This window comes from Ambystoma mexicanum, chromosome 8 (genome assembly GCF_040938575.1).
Source record: "Ambystoma mexicanum isolate Mex_15411 chromosome 8, UKY_AmexF1_1, whole genome shotgun sequence".
Classification (NCBI taxonomy): domain Eukaryota; kingdom Metazoa; phylum Chordata; class Amphibia; order Caudata; family Ambystomatidae; genus Ambystoma; species Ambystoma mexicanum.
The window spans coordinates 1,055,791,486-1,055,813,011 of NC_090929.1; the positions used below are offsets into that span (position 1 = coordinate 1,055,791,486).

General features: G+C 45.1%; 1 protein-coding gene across 1 annotated transcript in view; it reads left to right on the plus strand.

The window, feature by feature from the left end:
* BMS1 (BMS1 ribosome biogenesis factor) overlaps window positions 1-21,526 on the plus strand; it is a 798,176-nt gene that overhangs the window by 381,655 nt on the left and 394,995 nt on the right. Inside the window, exon 13 of the mRNA XM_069611034.1 lies at window positions 8,910-8,991. Coding sequence (XP_069467135.1) covers window positions 8,910-8,991 — 82 coding nt within the window. The remainder of the gene's footprint in view (window positions 1-8,909; window positions 8,992-21,526) is intronic.

Below are 21,526 nucleotides of genomic sequence, written 5' to 3' on the forward strand. Positions count from 1 at the left end.
CCAAAAAAAAGAGCATGATAGTCTTAAGTGTCATCAACAAATCACTCAGAAGCCCTCCCCCCCCAGAGGGGAAGCGGTTCCCACCGGTCCTTTCGAGGCCAATCCCATTCCTCACAGAACACGTACAATACGGGAAACAACTGGAACTCGGGGCAAGCATCCAGCACCCCCGCCAACCATCCACTTAAGGGTCAGCGGTGTGGGAAGGGTAGAGGCCCCAGCTCCAGGGGAGCCACAGCCTCTGGTCAGAAATGAACTACGGATTCAGGTCCCCTCCCACGACACCCCGGTCGGGGGCCGCGTATCATCTTTCCTTTAGGCATGGGAGGGAGTTACATCAGACCAGTGGGTTCTAAAGACGGTCGCCCACGGGTACTGTCTGGAATTCACCTGACCCCCCCACAATTCAGACTGCCCAAGACAAGACGCCTGATGCCAAACCATCTTCGAATCCTGAAACAAGAGGTGGAAGCACTGCTGGAAAAGGACACCATAGAAGCCGTCCCTATTCTTCAGGTAAATAAGGGTATTTATTCAATGTACTTCCTTGTACCCAAAAAGGACCTCACTATGCGCTCTGTACTAGACTTGCGCCCAGCAAACAAATTTGTCAAACCTCAAAAGTTTCATATGGTAACTCTGCAGGAAGTAATCCCACTGTTGAAACAAGGGGATTACATGACAACACTGGACATGAAAGATGCATACTTTCATATTTCAATGTTGCCAGCATACAGAAAATAGCTAAGGTTCGTGATGGAGGACAAGCACTATCAATTCAAAGTCCTCCCCTTCAGCATTGCCTCAGTGCCAAGGGTGTTTCCAAAGGTCCTGGCAGCAGTGTCAGCACACCTGCGCAGACTATCCATCCCAGTTTACCCTTACCTCGACGACTGGCTCATAACGGGGGGACACTTATGAAACATGCCTATTGAATACTCTGAAGACAATAGACCTCCTGTTCAACCTGGGATTCTCCATCGACGAGAAGAAATCCAGTTTAGACCCCAGTCAAGTCAAGCAATTTCTAGAGGCTCTAATTCTGACAAGACTGCCTCGTCTTCCCCTCCAATGAGAGGGTTCAGAACATGCTTTCTCAGATCCCTCAATATGTTACCAGTCGGGAAGTGACGGTACGCTAGGCCATGCGCTTGCTAGGTATGATGGTGTCATGCATTTACTTAGTTCGCCATGCACGGCTGCGCATGCGTTCCATGCAAGAGTGGCTCAACAACCAGTGGTGTCAGGCAAGGGGACAATGGGAAGATCTGGTAGTTGTCTCGCCAGCCCTCATTCTCTCTCTGCAGTGGTAGTCGAGGGAAAACCTCTTGAAGGGGAAAACCTTCACCACCCCCACAGTAGAAGCCACTCTCATGACAGACTCTGTCACGGGGTGGGGGCCCTCACCTGCTTCAGCAGACAGTGCATGGAGTGTGGTCCCCTCAAGTTGCATCCAACCATATAAATCTGTTAGAGCTGCTAGCGGTGTTCAAAGCACTGAAGGCCTTTCAAACACAGCTACAAGGGAAAACAGTCTTGGTCCTGACAGACAGCACCACAGCCATGTATTACCTAAACAAACAGGGGGGGGGGCACACTCTCTCCAGAGCTATCCATGCCGTCCCAGAACATTTGGATGTGGGCTCTCAGACACAAGATGTTCCTACTGTCCCAACACGTTCCAGGAGAGCTCAATCTTCTAGCGGATGTGCTCAGCGGAGATTTCCCGCTGCCCGTAGAATACGAATGGCGCCTGCACAAAGACATTGGGCCTGATCACGACTTTGGCGGTAACCCTTAAATCCGGCGGTAGCGCTAATACCGCCGGATTTAAGGGTCCGCCAAATCAGGACTTCGGCGGATTTCGCCCCAGCTCTTAGCTGGGGGGAAAACCACTGGAAATTCGCGCCATTACCGCCGGCGGGAAATCCGCCAGCGATAAGAGCGCGAATTTTCCCCATTGAGCCCAATGGGGAATGGGGCATTCCCGAATGGGCTCAATGGGGAATGGGGAATTACTTTACTGCCGAACTCGTGATCCGGCACTATTAGCGCTGGGGAGTTCGGCGGTAGGGCTATTACCGCTGGCGGTAATACCGCCGACGGTAACGCCCAAGTCGTGATCAGGCCCATTGTCTCCAACGTCTTTGCAGATTGGGGCTTCCCAGAGATCGACCTGTTTGCAACTCAGGAGAAATCCCAATGCCAAGACTATGCCTCCAGGTACCCCTAGAACCGCTCCACGGGGAACGGACTCTGGATAACATGGTCAAGGAAATGTCTACGCTAACCCCCCCCCCCCCGACTCCCCTACTCAACAAGATAGTGCACAAGTTGCACCCGGAACCAGTTACCATTATTCTGGTGGCCCCCATGTGGGCCCGCAACAACCCTGCTTCACTCCTCGGATGGACATGTCCCCACCCCCCGCACCCCGCCGGCCCCCTGTGAGACAACCTTGCCCGTACAACATGTCTCAGGATGGAGGGGGAGATACTATACCCATGCCCGCAAACTCTGAACTTGGCGGCCTGGCTCCTGAGGTCATAGATTTGGACACCTTCAACTCACTCAGAGATGCATGGACATACTCGGGGAGCCAAAAAACCTAACACACGTTATTGCTATTCCAGTAAGTGGAAACGCTTTGTCATCTGGTGTAAGACCAAAAGCGTCAATTCCATTGACTGCTCGCCTACCCACATGGTGTTGTATCTAACTCATTTGTTAGACTCAGGTTTGGTTATTCATTCTATAAAGGTTCATCTAGCTGCTCTATCAACAGAAAGTGTTGTGGTGGAAAATACCTATTATTAAGGCTTTTATGGAAGGGGTTAAGAGAATTCCCCCCCCCCCCATTTCTAACCCATCTCCCGGATGGGATCTAAATGTGGTTTTGACCAGACTCAGGGGTCCAATGAACCAATGCATAAAGCAAGTCTAAAAGACCTTACTTATAAGACAGCCTTCCTAGTGGCCATCGCTTCTATTAGAATGGTTAGCGAACTACAGGCCCTTTCAGTTCTAGACCCTTTTGTTACAGTCCACAGGTATATGGTGGTTCTGCGCACTCATCCCAGATTTGCGCCTAAATTCATCTCGAAGATCCATGTGAACCAATCAATCGAATTATCCACTTTTTTCCAGAATCCCACTAGCATGGCCGAAAGGAGCCTACACACACTAGATGTGCCTAGTGCAGTCATGTTTGACCCGGAAAGAACGAAACCATTGAGGAAGACAAACCAGTTTTTCATTTCAGTGGCAGCTGGTAGATAAGGTGATCCTGTCTCTAAATCAGCTATCTCAAGGTGGATTGTCAAATGCATCACACTGTTATACTCTTGCTAAGAAAGAACTGCCCTTCAAGCATAGAGCAGACTCTACTCTGGGCACTGGGGCTTCCATAGCATTCATTGCAAATGTTCCCCTTGAGTCCATTTGCAAAGCGGCAACCTGGAGTTCTCTACACACCTTTACAAAACACTATTGCCTAGACACTCATTCTAGATCTGATTCTCAGGTGGGACAGGCAGTATTAAGACATCTTTTCACTACTGGTCCTTGTCATAAGCCACCTCCAACTCCGGGTACTTTTCGCTAGTCTATGCACAGCATGTGATTCTAAGCAGATTAACAAGCATGAGAAGACATGTATTATTCACCGTAATAGCATTTCTGATGATTGTATCTGTTTAGATTCACATGCGCCCTCCCTGCCTCCCCGCTCGGGGTGGAAGGAACATGGACGTCTTACTACTTTCTCTCTTTATGTATTCACTCACAATAGCCTGGTGCGCCCTCATGGCAGACAAAACACAATCGGAGGGACCTCTGCGCGTGAGGGGTTTTGGGTACACTAAAGGTCACGATAGGGATAGTGTTACAGACACGCCTATGCCGGTGTCCCCTTTCGGTCCTGGAAAGACAAGATGCAGTACTCTGCGGTTACCACTGGATGTCGGACCATATGCACAGCATGTGAATCTAAGCAGATACAATCATTAGAAATGCTATTACGGTGAGTATGCATGTCCTATATCACAAAAAGCCTTTGTGACAAGGTATTAATTGAGAAAAGCCTATCTGATGTATCCTCAGAGAACTGACGATCTCCTGTAGGAAATCCCCGAAGGAATATGAAGATGAGTGAAAAAAGATTGGTGATGTCACACAAACTGAAGGTGACGCACTGAGAAGAATGGCTGAAGAGAATGTACAGTTCATGTAGAATCTGACAAAATAAAGAAATTGAGTAACCTTTCATGTGCGGAATGAAGATTGCATGTGCGGAGAGTTTTAGAACTGTACAGATGCTGAAACGCAAGCAGACTAATCGTAAAGGCTGGCTATACGTAGTGAATGGACTGCAGGCGGTGCCGCCACTATATAGAATCTGGATATTCTATGTTGCAACTTTAGTAAGCCAGGACCCATAAGTAGAAATGGCTGAAAGTGTGGTGCAGCAAAGAAAGCAGCTGGATATCGAGGAGGGATTGAGAAGACTGTCTGGCCCAGTGCCAAAGGGTTAGGGCAGCCAAGAACTGGTTATCGATCTTTGAAGATGCAGAGAACTTGAGATGCGAGACAAGCCCCTGTTAAGGTGCGAAGAAAAGACACCGTGAGTGCCAAGTTTTATTAGTTTAATATTAAATACGAAAAAGGAGCTGAAGCATGGCCTCCTGTCACATGAGTTAGATGGAAATAGAAACTGGGCATGCAGCCCCAGACTTGAAGATAAGAAAGTGCTCACACTCCCTTTTATTCTCTGGAGCGGTGATACTTTGCAAGGCCGAGTTCAAAGACAGTTCAAATGACAGAAGGCATGAGTGATGATGGATGTTGGGCTAATTGTGTGGGAAGGCCGGGTCAAGTCCACCCACTGACACCTCGGGTACCAGTTTACGTGCTGCTAGTGAGTCGAATATTCTGCAAGGGTACAAACCTGCCAACCAATTATAGAGGGCAATATAATGAAGAGCCCAATAGTTTTCAAGCCATTGAGATGCTTTGTACTTAATAATGGTTGAAGATGACTTGCACTAGGGGTGGGCATAAGTTGTCCACCTGACGGTAGAGACCCAATTACAATCCAATCCCTTATAGAAATTATAGTTAATGTTCCCCTTAGTCTAATCACAATCCCACTTAGGTTTTCGTAGTTTGCCACGTAGTATGATGTCACAAATGACGATTTTGCATTATAAAAGGGTGATTTTTAATGAAATTTGTTGAGTTGAGCGGAAGGAGACTATGCTGCATGATATCCGTTGGTGTCCGTTGTAATTCCCTGTTTTAGACAATTGAAATTAAAACCGTCTCTTTGCCAACTTGAGTCGGCCTTATTGTTTATTTGTATTGCACGCCGAACCCTGAGATATCTGGGCGCATTGCATGTTACATGGTTCCAGATATATCTGACAAAATAGCAGGTAATAATAATATACAACATTAATCGCTATCATGAGACCAAGTTTCCAATACATTACAGGTACAGGATATTTTACAAGAATATATACAGTCAAGCAGAAAGTTCAGGATGTGAAATACAGAATGGTAGATGTGGAGAAGTTAACTATCGAGGCAGAACGGCCACGTTTTGGTTTCTTTCCTAAATGAGTAGTGAGAAGGGGCTGCTCTTAATGTTTCAGGCATGGAGTTCCACAACTGGGCCGCCTTGACTGGGAAGTTGCTTCCCCCTGCTTTCTTAAGTTTGAATTTCGGGACCCTGAGGCAGTTGGTATGCAAGGTCCTAATGGGAAGTTCAGATGTATTTCTGGTGAATTTATCCATTAGATATTTGTGTGCTAGGTTGGATAGGCATTTGTGGGCAAAGGATAATGATTTGAGCTTGACTTTAATAGTCTGTTATTTGGTGTACGAGTTATTCTTCATCCCCTTCCTTTCTATGGGGTGCTACCTCGATTAAAAAGACCAAGAGGGTTCACCTGTGCCTACTGACATTAGGGGATCTTTAAAACCAGATTCTCTAGTGGCCACAACCACAAGGAAAAGGGCAGTCACTCAATTAGCATCTGCTGAGGCACCACCTGAAAAGGAGTGCAAAAATTATATTCTCTAGGTTAAAAAAAAAAAATCCACTTCCAGCCTATTAAGTACTCATCGCTAACGATACAACATTAGCTAGCTACGATAGTTCACTTTGAGAGTGTCCACGACCAACTTGACACTGTTCCAGAACCGTTACATTCACAAATTTGCGGGTCGTAACTATGTGCCCTGTGCTAAACCTACATCCAGCCAACACATGTCAAATAACAAAGGTTTCGAATGACAACTCTTCAAGAAATAATTCCTCTCCTCAACAAGGAAGTTTACATGGCAACGTTGGATAGGAAAGATGCATACTTTCATTTTTCAGCATCGCCAGCCCACGGAAAATACTTGAGCTTCTAAAAAGAAAACCTACACTATAGGTTCAAGGTCCTCACCGTCAGTATTTCCTTAGCGCCAAGGGTTTTCACCAAGGTACTGGCGGTAGTTGCAGCACACTTGACCTCAATCCATTCCAGGCGACTGACTACTAACCGGAGACATGCTACAAATGGTTCAACAACACACACAAGCCACAATCAACCTTTTGTTCTGATCTGGGTTCTCGTCCCCAGCCAAGTAAAACAATTCCTGGGCACGTTTATCCGAAAACACAGAGGCTTAATCTTCCCGTCCACGAAAGGGTACACAACATGCCATTTCAAATCCTTCAGTTTGTAGCCGGTCGTCCGATGATGGCTTCACGCATATACCTTGTCCCACATGCACATCAGTGCATGCTTCCAGTGCAGGAGTGGTTAGCGAAACGTTGGTCTCAAGTAAGCAGTTAGTGGGACGATCTAGTGGTAATTTTTGCAATCGCTAGTACAAGCACTGCAGTTGTGGTCAAAAGAAAACATGTTGAAGGGAAAACCCTTTTGCAACCCAGCAGTTCAGCCCACTCTTACAACAGATGCCTCACTCTCAGGGTGGCGAGCACATTATCTCCAACAAACCGCACATGGCATGTGGACACAGTCAATGTCAAAAAACCACATGAAGCTACTAGAGTTGCTGGCAGTCTTTAAAGCACATCAAGCTTTTCAACATCAGCTAGCAGGGAAGACGGTTCTAGACCTCAGACAGCACTACTGCCATGTTCTATATAAAGAAGCTGGGCGGAACACACTCTTGAAGACCGTCCAAGTTAGCTCAGATAATTTCGAACCGGTCTCCCCGCCGCAACATATTCTTCATGTCTCAAAATGTTCCAGGGAGAAACAGCTCTCTGGCAGACAACTTAAGCAGATGTTTGCAGCTACCTGCAGAGCACAAGTGGCAAATACACAGCTATTTTACACACAATTTTCACACAATAGGGTCAACCAGATCTAGATGTCTTTGCAACACAAGAGAACACACAATGCCCATACTAGAGTGGTTCATAGTGATAATTTCGACAACAAAAATGTTGAAAGTCAAAATTTCGAAAAAAAAATGTCGAAAAAAAAGTCGACTTTTTTTTTCAATGCATTTATTTTTCGAAATGGGGGGGTTGCCCCCAACCCCCTTTTTTTTAAAAATTTTTTCCTTTTTTTAACTCCCGAACCCCTAAAATAAATATATAATTAAAAAAAACGAAAGTCGACATTTTTTTTTTCGACATTTTTTTTTCGACATTTTTGTCTGTCGACATTTTTTTTCTCGAAATTATGACTGCCCACCCACTGAGGTATGCCCAGACAGGGTTGAAGGGGAACACTCTATGGATGAATAGGTCAGGAAGAATTGCGTACGCTTTTCCGCCAACTCCACTTATGAACAAAATAATCCACAAGATGCACCACGAATCAAGGTCTCTAAATCTGCTATTTCCAGATGGATTGTAAAATGCGCCCAATTGTTGTATTCTTTGTCCAAGAAAATGTTACCTTTACCGCCCAGAGTATAATCAACTCGGGGCACAGGATCTACTCTAGCATTCATAGCAAATGTACCTTTAGATGACATTTGCAAGGCAGCTACTCGAGTTCTTTTCACACCTTCACACAGCACTACTGCTTAGATACACGTTCAAGAGGGGACTCCCAGCTGGGGCCCGCAGTGTTAAGACATTTTTTTGCCGCTGTACCTTATAGCAACCCACCACCTTCCCCAGGTACAGCTCACTAGTCTAGGCAAAGCATGTGATTCTAAGCAGATCCACAAGCCTCAGATGGCATACATTAATTAACGTAATCATATTTCTGATGCTTGTACATGCTTAGATACACATGCTCCGTCTTGTGGTTGAAGATATATAGACCTCTTATAGCTTGTTGCTTCCCACTACTCATGCATACTCTATGCTCCCACATCCCAGAAACAAAACAATTTGAAAGACCTCAACGCGTGGGGGATCATGGGTGCAGTACTCATCACACTTGGGATAGTATTACAAACGCGCCCAGTCGACGTCCCTTTTTGAACTTTGAAAACAAGTCATGCAATACTCTGGACCAACTACTAGATGTCGGCTTATGCAACGCATGTGAATCTAAGCAGATTCAAGCATCGGAAATAAGATTACGGTAAGTAATGTATGCCATATTCCCTTAGTGAGAAATTCATCTGAAAATTGCCTAATACTTCCTATGTTGCTTATTACTTTCCCCATTTATCTTCTGTTGTCACAGCCCCAATCTCCAATGTCCCCTGACTGTTCTGTCAGGACTACTTTGATTTTCAATCCCTACACATTTCAGCAAGTAATATTGTGTAGTCTCTGCTACCCCTCAGTGTGCACATTCTCCCATTTTGTTTCTGAATATTTATACAACTGCTGTGTCAATCCTTTCAAGTAGTAACAGCTTTGTGAGGCTTGTCTTTTCACTAATGGTACATATTGAGATACATTCTGTTATCCTTTTCACTAGGTTATGAACAGCGTTCGAGACTGCTTTGTAACTGGAAAGTGGGAGGCGGATAAAGATGCTGCAAAACTCTTAGAAGAAGATGGTAAGCACGATTTGGTTTAAATGCTTAGTGATGATTTTACATTCTTACAGTTTTCCTAAATTGTATTTAGTATCTGACACTAGGGCAGTGGTCCTCAGAAACAGAGTCTCTCATTGATTGTGCAAACTTCCCAGGATAAATGAAATCCGAAAAAGCTGGAGATGCAGATACATAAAATCTACTTTTTAACAAACCTAGTCAAGGTTCTTTACTTAAAGGAAAATAATTGCGTTTGAAAGGTGGTGATCCCACAAACCTTTGCAAAGGATTCTGCAAATGGTGACGTTTTGAAGGACACATACACGTTTTACAAAAATACAGTATGATGTTACAAATGGGTAATCTTTTATCTTCTGTCTATTTTCCACTGAAAACATTTCCCATCTGTCATATTTTCAACATTTTCTTAAGCATGTTCTTGCTCCTTTTGTCCACCATTTCGTGACTACCTTGAAGCCCTTAAAGAGGAAATTAAATCAGTGGCGTGTAACACATTCAGTTCGCAGAAGCTTTATAGCAGCAAAGGGGCAAAATAAAAGGTTGTATTTATTTTTATAGAGTATGAACAAGCTTACTTACAATACTAATCCCATCCCACCAATAGGCGTATTAATAGTATACCATGAAACAGTAATACCACAACTAACATCTGTAATGTTACTGCTGCTGACAGTAGTGCTATTTTAGAAATATTAGTATTACTTCCGGTACTGTTTGTAGTTCTGTTACAGGAATATTATTATTACTACCAGTGGTGGCAGTAGTGATCACAATTGTACTACCAGTGGTACTAGTACTACTGATGGCATAGTAAATCTGTTATTATAAGTACCCATAGTGTGGCTGCTACTAAGGAAGTAGTAATCACATTGGTAGTAGTAAATACTCTGATACTTCTGCTAACAGTTACTAGCATGTAGTAGTAAAGCCATTAGGGTTACTACCACTACTGTTAGTAGTACCATTATTACTACCAATAGTAGTAATAACAGTACTAGTACTACTAACAATATCAGAAGTAGCACTTCTACTGTGATTACTACTTGTAGTAATACTGTACTGGTAATGGAATTACATTAGCTACTGACCTTCCAGGATTGCAGGTAGTATCCTAGTTGACCCAAGCCAGGGGGGTAGAGCTGGAGGGCACAGGGGTTGTGTGGCGAGGGATAGATATAGTTGCAGATGTATGCATACACCGGATGGTGCTGCACAATTTTCAATGACGGTTTGTGGGCTACATTAAATGGAAGTCCATTTTTAGAGATACAATCTCTCCCCCTAGCTGAGTACTTGGGGAATGGTGTGAGGGTCACGGTGTGGCACAAGCACTTCCTTGGCTACCCCTGCGCATTGCTAAGTGAGAGGCCACGGGCATTGCTATGCCGGGCCGGGAGGATAGCTCGGGGGCAATACGTTTGTCTTGGAAGAAAGACAACTCATAGCAAACACACATTCAAATCATGGTCTCGTGCTTAAACTGGTCCCCGGTATTAAGTGCATTATAACAAATACATTATAATGTTATTGCCTGCTCAATACACAGGCTCTGGCACTGTCCATTGCCACCTTTGTTCCTGTGGTTAGTGCCTAGAGTCCGGACGAGGAATATGAGGAGAACCTAGTGGGAGAGCAGTCAACTGATGTTTGCAGCAGCAAGGCAGCTCATTTGCACTGTGGGGCTTCTGTCTCGCATTGCCTCTCTCTCTCTCATAACCATCAACACCCTCTGTTACCTTCCCTCTCTGTGGCACCTTGCCTCACACTGCCCCTCTCCACTTTTCCTAATTTCACTGACCTTCTACGGAGCATCTTACATTTGACACCCAATCTTTTCTCACCTCCCCACTTTAATATCCCCTTCATGCTTCTGTCCTCTCACCAACATTCTCGCCTCATCTCCACTCCTCATCTTTGCTCCCATCGTTCCTCATATTATCTGTCTCCTTCATTTTCTTCTCCCCTCATGTTGGGAAAGATTTTCTTTTTGCTGCTTTCCTTCCATAGACTTATGTGAGACATTCTATCTTTTTGCCATTGTTTGCTTTCTGACCTGACTTTTTGGAGGCAAGTACAGTCATGTGCCTTACTTCTCTTGCATTTTGCTCACTCTTATGGGGAAACCGATAAGTCTGTAAGACTATCTGTACTGGGACACTGTCTTCCTTAGTGGATTTCTTGTATTTTTAAAGCTTCCCACATCACCTTAGAGTGATGTAAGGTTAGGACACTTTGTATCCTTATAACCTTTTCTTTTGTAACTTTGTGGTTACAAATGCAATACGCCCAGGATGGGCTGTTGGCAGCAGACATTTTTCTACCATTTTTTTGACTTTTTACTTGTGCACTTTTGTATTTTACTGCCTAATGCCATGAAGAGTACCATGTACTCTAAAATGGCACTGCCATGACATGTTACCTGTCCTTTGGCTGTTTTGTATTTTGGTCTTCTTTCTGCCCTCTCATGTTCGGAATAGCCATATATGGAAAGCTCTATCCTGGGCGAAGGTCCTGCTTTCCCGAGCAAAGTGGCACAGTGTGCCTGTTGCTAGGCAAAACCTGTTGGCCAGTGACTATCCATGGTTGGACAGCCCCTACCAGTTTGAGGGGTGCAGATCCTTAGCATTGGTGGACTTGGAAGCAACTGGATAAAAGGAGGACTCCTGCAGCCATACTTTAGCTCCTCGTTTGAGCCAAGACCCCTTCAAACACGTGCAGCTTGCTGAAGACCAGAGAACGACTGTTGCAACTGAACAGCATTGCCTCCAGCCAAGTCCCGTTGATGCCATGCTCCTCTGTCCTGATCTCAAGAAGGCCCTTGTTGGTGCTTCCACCCCTGGACTGGGGCACACAACCTGTCCTGACCCCTGCTCGAGGATCCATACTTGCAGACTTCAGAAGTGTCTGTGGACCACCCGGTTGATTGACCAACTCTCTACTGGGCCACCTTGTTGCACCTATCGCAGTTCCGAACTTGTTAGGAAAGATGTCTCTTTTGGCTCCTTTCCCTCCATAGTTTCTATGGATCCCCAATCCTTTTGCTCTTTTTTTAAGCTGTTCTGAGTTTTTGAGGGCAGGTAAAGCCTTCAGCTTCACTTCCCCTGCCTTTTGCTCATTTGTTATGGGGAAACTGATCAGTCCTTCAGACCATCAGTCCTTCAGACCATCAGTCCTTCAGACCATCAGTACTGGGAAACTACTTCCCTTTTTACCTCTTACATTTTTGTAATGTCTTAACTTTGCACATAGCATCTTACAATGCACTGCAATGGGAATGCACTGCAATGGGGATACCTTTGTACCACCCTAGCTTTTTACACTAAGGATTTTTGCCTGGGAAAGATGCTGCTTTTGCGGGCTAGTGCAGCCTTTGTGCGTGTCTGGCCCAGGAAGTGGGTGGGGCTTCGTAGCCCCTTCCACATCTGTGGGACCAGAAATTGATGGTGTTGGAGCATGAGTGAAACCAATAGTTGGACATCTACTGGCTGTTTGAATCGTGCAGATCCTTACCATGGGTGGGCTTGGACTTGCTTCCAGGTGGCTGGATTTTGGTTAATCTCTGCAGCCATTTCTTCAGATCACTGTTGGAGCTAAGAATCCCTTCTAGGCGAACAGCTTAAGATCAAAAGAAGACTCCCGAAGAGGCCTGGCATCTATTCCTGCGTCTAGCCTGGTGAAGCCCTGTTGGACTACCTGATCTCCGAAGAGCCTGAGCTGTGCTTCAGCCCACGGACTAGTGGGACCAACTAGCCTCGACGGGATTGGACGAAAATATTGTATATTAAAAGACTGAATGCACAAATAGTGTGCTTTCGGTCTAGTATAAAATACCTACTACCAAAATACCGAACTTGGGAAGCAGGGGTTGCGGGGGTGTCCCCCGCTCCCCTAGTTCTGTATTACGGTCTGTAGGGGATGCAGAGGGGTCCCCGCATACAATACAAAAAAAAAGTTTGAATTACAAAATACGGACTAGTGGTGTCCGTAGTTTTGTAATTCGATCTTTTCATTTACGGTTTTCTAACGTACATCCGCCTCAACACCTTCTCTAGGAGCCAGCCGTCCTGAGCCTTCAGAAGTGTATCTGGACCCACTCTGTGGGCTGACCAGCTCTCGTGGGCTACCTTGCCAGAAGTGTTGCCATTCTGCGGTTGCTCCCAGAATTTTGGTGGTTGGTCGAATTCCCTCTGAATTGCAGCATCCCAGCACCAAGGGAGACTGTCCTAGAGAAGCTTATTCAACTGTGGCTGGAAGGATGCTTGCCATCATCTGTGTGCAGTAGCCGTTGCTGGAATTCACCTTCCCCCGTCCTGTGAAGTGTCCTGACGAGGCCTGCATCGGTGGATCTAGCATTTCTTCATCGCCAGGAGTTACGTGTTGCATCTGGACCTGACTGGAAAAAAAACCTTGCACCTGCAGCTCCTGGGCACCTCTCTCTATCAAACATAGAAGGGATCTACAGATATTCCATTCTGGTGAGAAGCATTGTGGCTCCTGTGACTTTTTGGGCACAAGGCCCCATTCTTCTTAGGGATTGGACTGCTGATTTTAAGAAAATTCTCTTGTGACTTGGTTCCATCATTACTACATTTTGTTTATTATTGAGTATTGTGCAATAGCATCCACCTGCAAGTTTAATTTTTCAGTGTGTGTAGAGGGCGTAGAATATATATACTCATTGCGGGCCCTTGACCTCACTCACAAACTCGACTGCTCTACACGTTTTCCTTGACTGTGTTTTGGCTAACGTCTCAGAGTTCCCTGTTCACTATAACTACAGTGGCTGCCTAAAATCTGTCCACCAAGTCAGATTCTAGAAATCCATTTTACCAGAGTTCATCCTTGGAACTTCAACTTGTGTAACAAGACTCCAGCTCCTGCAGTTTCAGCCTTCCTGACAGACGAGAAGCCGTGCATGGCCTGTTCCTTTGTTCGGACCACAAAGCTAGTCCATCACTGCCTGACCCCGATGACTCGGCCGAATCCATACTACTTAGTGTTCTGAAGTGCTCCTGTGGTTGCCTGTCTAGTGGAGGTCTGCATCCTGTCGTGATAAGGGTGTCCAGCTGTCCAAAATTCAGAACTGTAACACCGGATCCTGGAACTGCAGACCAGCTGGACTCAATCCTGATGCCGAAGTTGGTCTTGGCCCTTGGACCTCCCTCGACCGGACAAAGTCTAGTAGTAAGCGGTCCTAGTCCTAGTGGATCCAGGAACTCGTGAAGTGGATTTTGATGAAATCTGAGTAAGGGGGGGGTTAAGTTGGCATACCTATTCCTGCCCTTCTTCCTGCCACTGGGTTGCACTGGGGTTAAGACCTCGCCCTAGCTCTCCCTTGACCAACTATGATTGGGGATGTTCTGCACAAACATCCCTCTGCCCCGTGCCCTCCCTAGAGAGGTGGGATTAGGAGAACCTTTCTGGATGTACTTAACGTTTGGAACACAAACGTGCTGCAGCACATGGTTTTGGGATAGCTATTGTCACAATCCATTAATAAACCCACCTGAACAGTGTGACTTGTGGAATTGGTGACATTTGAGCAAGAGGTCCCATTCGATATCGGGGCTGGACTTAAGTAGAAGTAGGGACCTTATCTTAGGTTGATCTGTAGGTGTTGTATTAAATTACTTACTTGTTTTTACTGGTTCTGAAATGTACTGTTCCTTTATCACTTCACCACACACAATGTGATGAATCGGCAATGATTACCCCAGAAAACCTGGCCTGGGACCCTTCTCATGTGGCATGGGGAAGGCAGACGCTTCCTGATCCCGACCCTCGGGGTGGTGTTCTGCAGGAGGCTCCTTTGAGGAAGACATCACCTCACTAGTTGCCGAAAGCTCCAAACTTTCAGCACAAATGATTATACTTGGAGACTTCAATCTTGGGTTTAATGACCCGCTCGACGTCCCAGCCACTGCCCTGGCCACAGCATTAGAGGAGCATGGCCTCCAACAATTCTGCTCCAAACCTACCCATTCGAAGGGCAGAATCCTCGATTGGGTAACCGCCCTTAACTGCAACATTACCATGAAGGATCCCATACAGCTCTTATGGACTGACCATCATTTCCTCCCATTTGACATTAACACTAGCAGCCTAGTGCATAACAAGCCTGTTACCGCACCAGCCTGCCTAACTAGGAAAAAGAGTAACATCACAGCGGAAGCCTTAATACCCTTGGTAACCCCTATCCTGAACGCACTACCAGCCACAACCGACCTGAACCAATTAGTCAACGTCTACAATAATTCCATGGCCATAGCTGTTGACACTATTGCCCCACTAAAAATGCGCAAAGGGAAACCAAAAGCGCACCTGAATACATGGTACACCCCAGAACTTAAATCCCTCCGGCAACAAAAAAGTAAACTTGAAGCACTATGTAAATCAGCGCCCTCTGCAATTAACAGAACGAATCTCACTAATATCTCCACTTTCTACAAAAATGAGATTATACGCGCAAAGAAAGAATCGCTCAACTCCAGGATCTCGGAGGCAAGCTCCAGCTCAAAGGAGCTCTTTAAGATCCTAAAGGAACTAGAAAACCCCATTCCTCCCACGGATACTTGCACTAAAAATAAACAATGGTGCAGAGGGATCCAGAATGCCCTTGTTAACAAAATTTCAGGGCTCCAGTCTAAAATTGATAATAAACAACAACAACTCACCTATGTTCCGACCTCCAGTGCCACCCCCCCCCTCCTACAGCCTCCAGCCCAGGATTCACCTTCAAAAAGGTATCCATACCCGAAGTACAGAAAATCATAGCGTCATTGAAACCTTCGAACTGCAAGGGGGACAGCTGTCCCGCTCAGATTATAAAAGATGCTGCAAGGGATCTCTCCCCATTCATCACAAAATTAATAAACCTGTCTTTCTCTGATAACTCGGTCCCTAGTAATCTAAAACAATCCTGGGTCCTACCACTACTAAAAAAAACTACCCTCAACCCAGATATACCCACAAATTACAGACCCATCACCACTGTCCCATTCCTACTAAAAATTCTTGATAGAGTGGCCTATCTACAAATCCAGGATTACCTTGAGACAAACCACCTACTAGGAATTCGCCAGTCCGGCTTTCGTCCACAACACGGGACAGAAACGGCCCTGGTCGATCTCAAGTGCCAGATAGACGACCTCAAAGACAAAGGTAAAGCTGGCATCCTTCTTCTTCTTGACCTATCCGCTGCCTTTGATCTGGTTGATCACAAAATCCTGTGCAACCATCTGTCATCGGCAGTACACTTCTCCCACTCCGCAATTTCATGGATCCAATCCTTCCTGGACAATAGGACCATGCGGGTCTTCTCACCCCTAGCAGCGGCCGACCCTATTCCTATTACTTGTGGTGTCCCACAAGGATCGTGTGTATCACCCACTTTGTATAACATTTTTACAAAGCCCCTATTCGACAAGCTGGACCATCTGGGTGTCACCTACACCAACTACGCAGACGACACCCAGATACTCCTCACCTTAACCGGCAACTATAATTCGGACGCCATTTGGATCAATGAAGTCTTCTCCATCATTCAGGCATGGACGGCCACACATGGCCTCTGCCTGAATGATGACAAGACTGAACTGCTCCTTGTCGGCTCACCCAACACCATTCGGAAACTTAGTCCTAGCTACACTAGCCTTACCATTGACGGCAACACCATCACTATCGCCAAGAGTGTAAAAACCCTTGGTTTTTACCTCGACACGAACACTAACCTAGCCAAACAAATTAATATGACTGCCTCAGCCACGGCCTACACAGGCAAACTAATCAGGGCCTGTAGACCGCTGATCTCCCCTAACAACTGCCTCACCTTAGCCAGAGCACTTATACAATCTAAACTAGATTACTGCAATAGTCTCTACGTAGGTGCCAACAAAACGGTAATCAATAAACTGCAAGTTATACAAAATAATGCACTCCGTGCCTCCCTGAATATTCCCAGAAGTGAACATATTTCGGCTACCAGAATCGCATGCAAATGGCTATCCATCCAACAAAAAATAGATCTAAAAACTATCTGCCTCACCTATAAAGCACTCAACGGCCTTGCCCCGCCCTATCTCACCAACAAATTCACACTAAGACAGAACACTAGAACCACTAGATCCTCTAATACACTACAATTGACTGTGCCCAAATTCTCCCTCAAAAGAGCTGGTGGTTCCAGCTTCCCAGTTCTGGCTTCACAACTTTGGAATACCATTCCATTGGATATCAAATCTACACCCACCTTCCAACCTTTCAGAACTAAGGTCATCACCTGGTTACTCAACAATTAACCTACCATGATTGAATGCATACCTCCTGCTTGATTGTATTTTGCACCATGCCAGCATATTACTGTCTATGCACGAATTGCTATATTACTGTCTATGCACGAATTGCTATCCTGTCTTGTATACCTTTGCTTCATCACTGTATAATTGTACCCTACCTTGCCTGTAACTCGAAGATTAAGCGCCCATATACCTTTGGGTCAGGTGCGCTATACAAATTAATAAACAAACAAAACAAACAAACATGGGTCGGGAGGCAGGTCTGGAAGAATGGGAAACCACCCCTATTTATTTTTCCCTGCAACCCTGATCTTTTAATGGCTTACTGCAAAGTTACAGAAGCCAGAAACACTAACTTTGTCTTGGGGACTTCAAGTCCCATAATTCCTTAAGTACTGGGGCAAGGAAGAGGGTTGAAGACATGCAGGAGTGGTCCGTTAATGTAAATGACCCACACCGGAAGTAGGCTGGGAGGCTTAAAAGGCAACCTCAGGTGCAGGCAATGGGCTAGAAGGAGAAAGCAGGAGGAGAGCAGTGTGAGCAGAAGAAGCCATGCAGACCATGTATGCAGCCGAGGTCGGGACTAGAGAAGGCAAACGCTGAGACTGTTGTGAACCCAGAGATTGTGGCTTGTCCAGAGAGGGTCTGTGTATCCAGAGGTCTCATGTACAGAGGTCTTGCAGCGGGAAGCGTGTTGATGGAATGCTGTCCCTGTGAAGGCTAGTTCTGCAGCGACTGTGTAGCGGAAGGCGAAAGCAGCAAGGGAAGTGTTCAATTTGGAGAGGTCACTGGTGGGTTGCATGCACCAGGAACTCTCAGGAGCCAGGTGGGCTCCTGCAACAAGTGGTGCGATCAAGGTGGAACCAGAGAAAGTATTTGCAGAGTCACTGGAAGCCACAGCAGCAGAGGACCTGCCACCGCAGAGAGGATCAGAGGTAACCAACCGACTGGTGAGTGTACTGTGGGAAAGTGATTTTGGGACGCTGCTCGCATGGCATAGTGTAAGGTAAATTTTTCATATTAATGATACATCTTCCTGACCTGTGCCAATCCCAGAACGTGTTGCTTTGATTAGATAACGATTCTCTTTTTCCGCTCTCGCCTAGTATTTTACTATTTAAAAAAAAAAAAAAATGTTTTATAGGTGACCCATAGACAATCTCCATAGTGTATGGTTGAAATTATAGTTTTACTACAACTTTTGGGCTTAGACTGGGTTGCCCATTTGGGCTTCCCTGTTCATTTCTCTTTGGACTTGGGTGAACTGCAGTTCCCAAGTAGTAAAGAGGGATCTTCATCCCCCCTTACATTTTATATAATGAGCCAGCACACCCCACCTTATGCTATCATTTTGTTACAATTGCAAGTTCTACATGAATGGCTGTTGCCAGTGGTTTTACCCTTGACTTTTAGACTTTATTAACTCGCAGGCTGTTAATTCAGTAATGCACTGAAGGGCCACCATTGCAATTTCTTGTGTGCTTGCTGTTTGAGGTCTTCCCCTGCCAGTCTAGGTGGGAACAACCTCAGTGGCAGTTTTGTCTTCGGTGGGAATTGTAAGAAACCAGAAGGTCTCACCCACTAGTCCCCGGGGATCTGTCATCCAGGTAGCCAGGACACGGCCATCGCTTTTGGATCCAGTTCCTGGCGGTGGACCAGTGCGGGAGGATCACCTAGGTGAATGATCTTTGGGGAGTGGGACACCGGATGGTGAGACACGGTATCCCCTTTCCTATAACACCTTTTCCTATCATACCAAGTAGGATACGTAGGAACTTTACCCCCTGACCCCCTTTTTGCAACACAAACACTTGCTCATGGACAACCCGCTCGAAGGGAAAACAGACGAACACTGAGCTGCATACCTGACGTGTCCCAATACAATGGTCAGGCAATTACTGATCATCACACACTTTTAGGGAGAATTTTCATTTTAGTGTCTAATTTAATTCCTCCCTCCTTAGAGACCCCCAGCTCTTTTGCTTGCCTTTGGGATTTTTATTTTATTTTAACCTGGAATGAGTGAGCCTTTTTTTCTCACTCACCCATGTGTTTTGGTCTTTGATTCTGAACTCTGTTTCTTTTGATTTTGTAGTCCGACAAACTCCATAGACATCATCTTTTTACATTGACACACAGCACCTTCAGTGCAGTGGCACAGGGAAGTCTTTCGGATTTCCCAAAGGTTTAAATTCCTTCTCTTGGATAAACTACTGTTTCCAAGAGCAGTGAAGTGAAATTGACTTTACTTAATACCCTCCAATGTGAGTGGGCTAGTAGATTTTGAGGGCCTTGTATTGTGCTAAAACTCTGTAAAGGATGTTGGATTAAATATATTGCAGCTCTTTCTCACTCTATTTTCCAAGCACAGGCCGTGAAGGACAGAAATCACATATATGTGACATATGCAGTCTTGGAATATACCGAAGGGTAGACTATTTGCCACAATTGGGTGGTCCTCATGTAGTAACGGCAATTATGAGGAAAAAGAATAAATGGTAATGCATAAGTGGATCTACCAGTAATGTTCATTACCTTGGTGTCCTACTTTTCGCTGTCACAGTTCCTTTCTTCCACCGTTGCAATCTTTCTCTGACTAGCATCATAATGCTTGATCTCCAGCCGGAGTTTCCTGATGTGAAGTCAGGCAAAGGTTTCTTCACGGCAAGGAGAGGCTCTAAACAATTTTATTGCACTTTAAGGGCTAATGGGGTTGCTTGTTTCCAAGCGCCTCTATGGAATGATGACTGTGACAAGGGAGGGCAGAAGTTAGTATAATTCAGATCAAAGGTAGTAATGGACTAATTATAAAAAAAAAAATTTTAAGACTGCGCTCAAAGGTTGCCCCCAAAATACTGTGGCCAGGGAGCCTGGTATGTCAGCCCCTATTGTGGACCACATGATATGATATGATATGGCAGTTGGAACGCACCTATACACAAGTGTTTCAATGGCCAGGAACTATGTGTAAATACTTTTCCAGATATCGGTCTCATCCAGAACAGTGTTCTGTAGGTCCCCTCGGGTCCTTTCCTGATGATGACCTCGGGAACCATCCAAGATCTGCACCATATCCTTTCTTGGCCCTTCTTAGTCTCTGAGAAGAAATGATTCCCAGTTTAGTCCATCAAACCGATTTGCTAGAACATTTTGATATTTAAATATTTTCTAGGCTTTTATGAGGCTTAAGGTGTGAAATAAACTGCGTTGGCAAGTTTGCTGAGGAAACTGCCCACCTATAGCAAAAACATTCACTTGAAATCCATTTAACAAACGAACTGCAGTATACTCTAATTTTTGGCCCCTCGCATTACAGCAGCATGGGCTACTGCCAAGTTATTTTTCAGTACAATATGCCTGTTTTTATCATGCCCAATTGGGTACTTCAACAAAACAGCAGAATTTTGTTTATATAGAATAGTCTTTATTAGATAATTTATATTTTATTACAGAATTTCTCAAGGATTGGTATCTTTTTCCACCGTTGCCGCTGTTGGGCATACTGCAATAACATAAATGTGACATCCGTGTGTGCACTGTAGCCCAATTTTATGGATATTTAGTGATCTTTCTGTTGCAATGAAATGCATATTTTTCTTTTTTTTTTTTTTTAAAAAGCCACATACATTTTATTCATTACATACAACCAAAACGGTAAATGCTGATCAAAATTTAAAAACGGCATTTGCATGTTTATAATATTTGCCCCATTACAGAACTTGTCACGCAGCGTTGCGATTCTGGACATTTACTTTATTTTCTTAGTTCATGAGAACAGTTAAATAGTAAAAGGACATAGACCTGTTTGAGTAGATCCCGGGAGGATAGCTCAGCGGCAAAGTGCTCGCCTTGGAAACAAGATGACACGAAGCAACACAGGTTCGTTCTCCGGGTCTGCGCTTAGAAACCTCTGGGTATTAAGCACGTTATAAATACGCAACTAAGACATATTCCTGTAACAGCGCCTCGATGCCCCGGGCTGTGTGAGCGCTTTAAAAATGCAAATAAAATAAATAAACCCAGCACACACTATCTTACAATAGGGTTCTGGAGGGGTTACTTAGTATCCCCTTTGTCTAGTTTCTCATGTAACATTTTTATGTTACCCTTTCTACAGTTAATGGCTGGTGGCAGTGGTTTACTTTTTTCTACCATTGTGTGTTTTTACCGCAGGCTGCGTTCGCAGCTGCAGTATAGCACCCATGGTTGCCCATTTTTTCAAGATGGCCACAGTCGTCTTT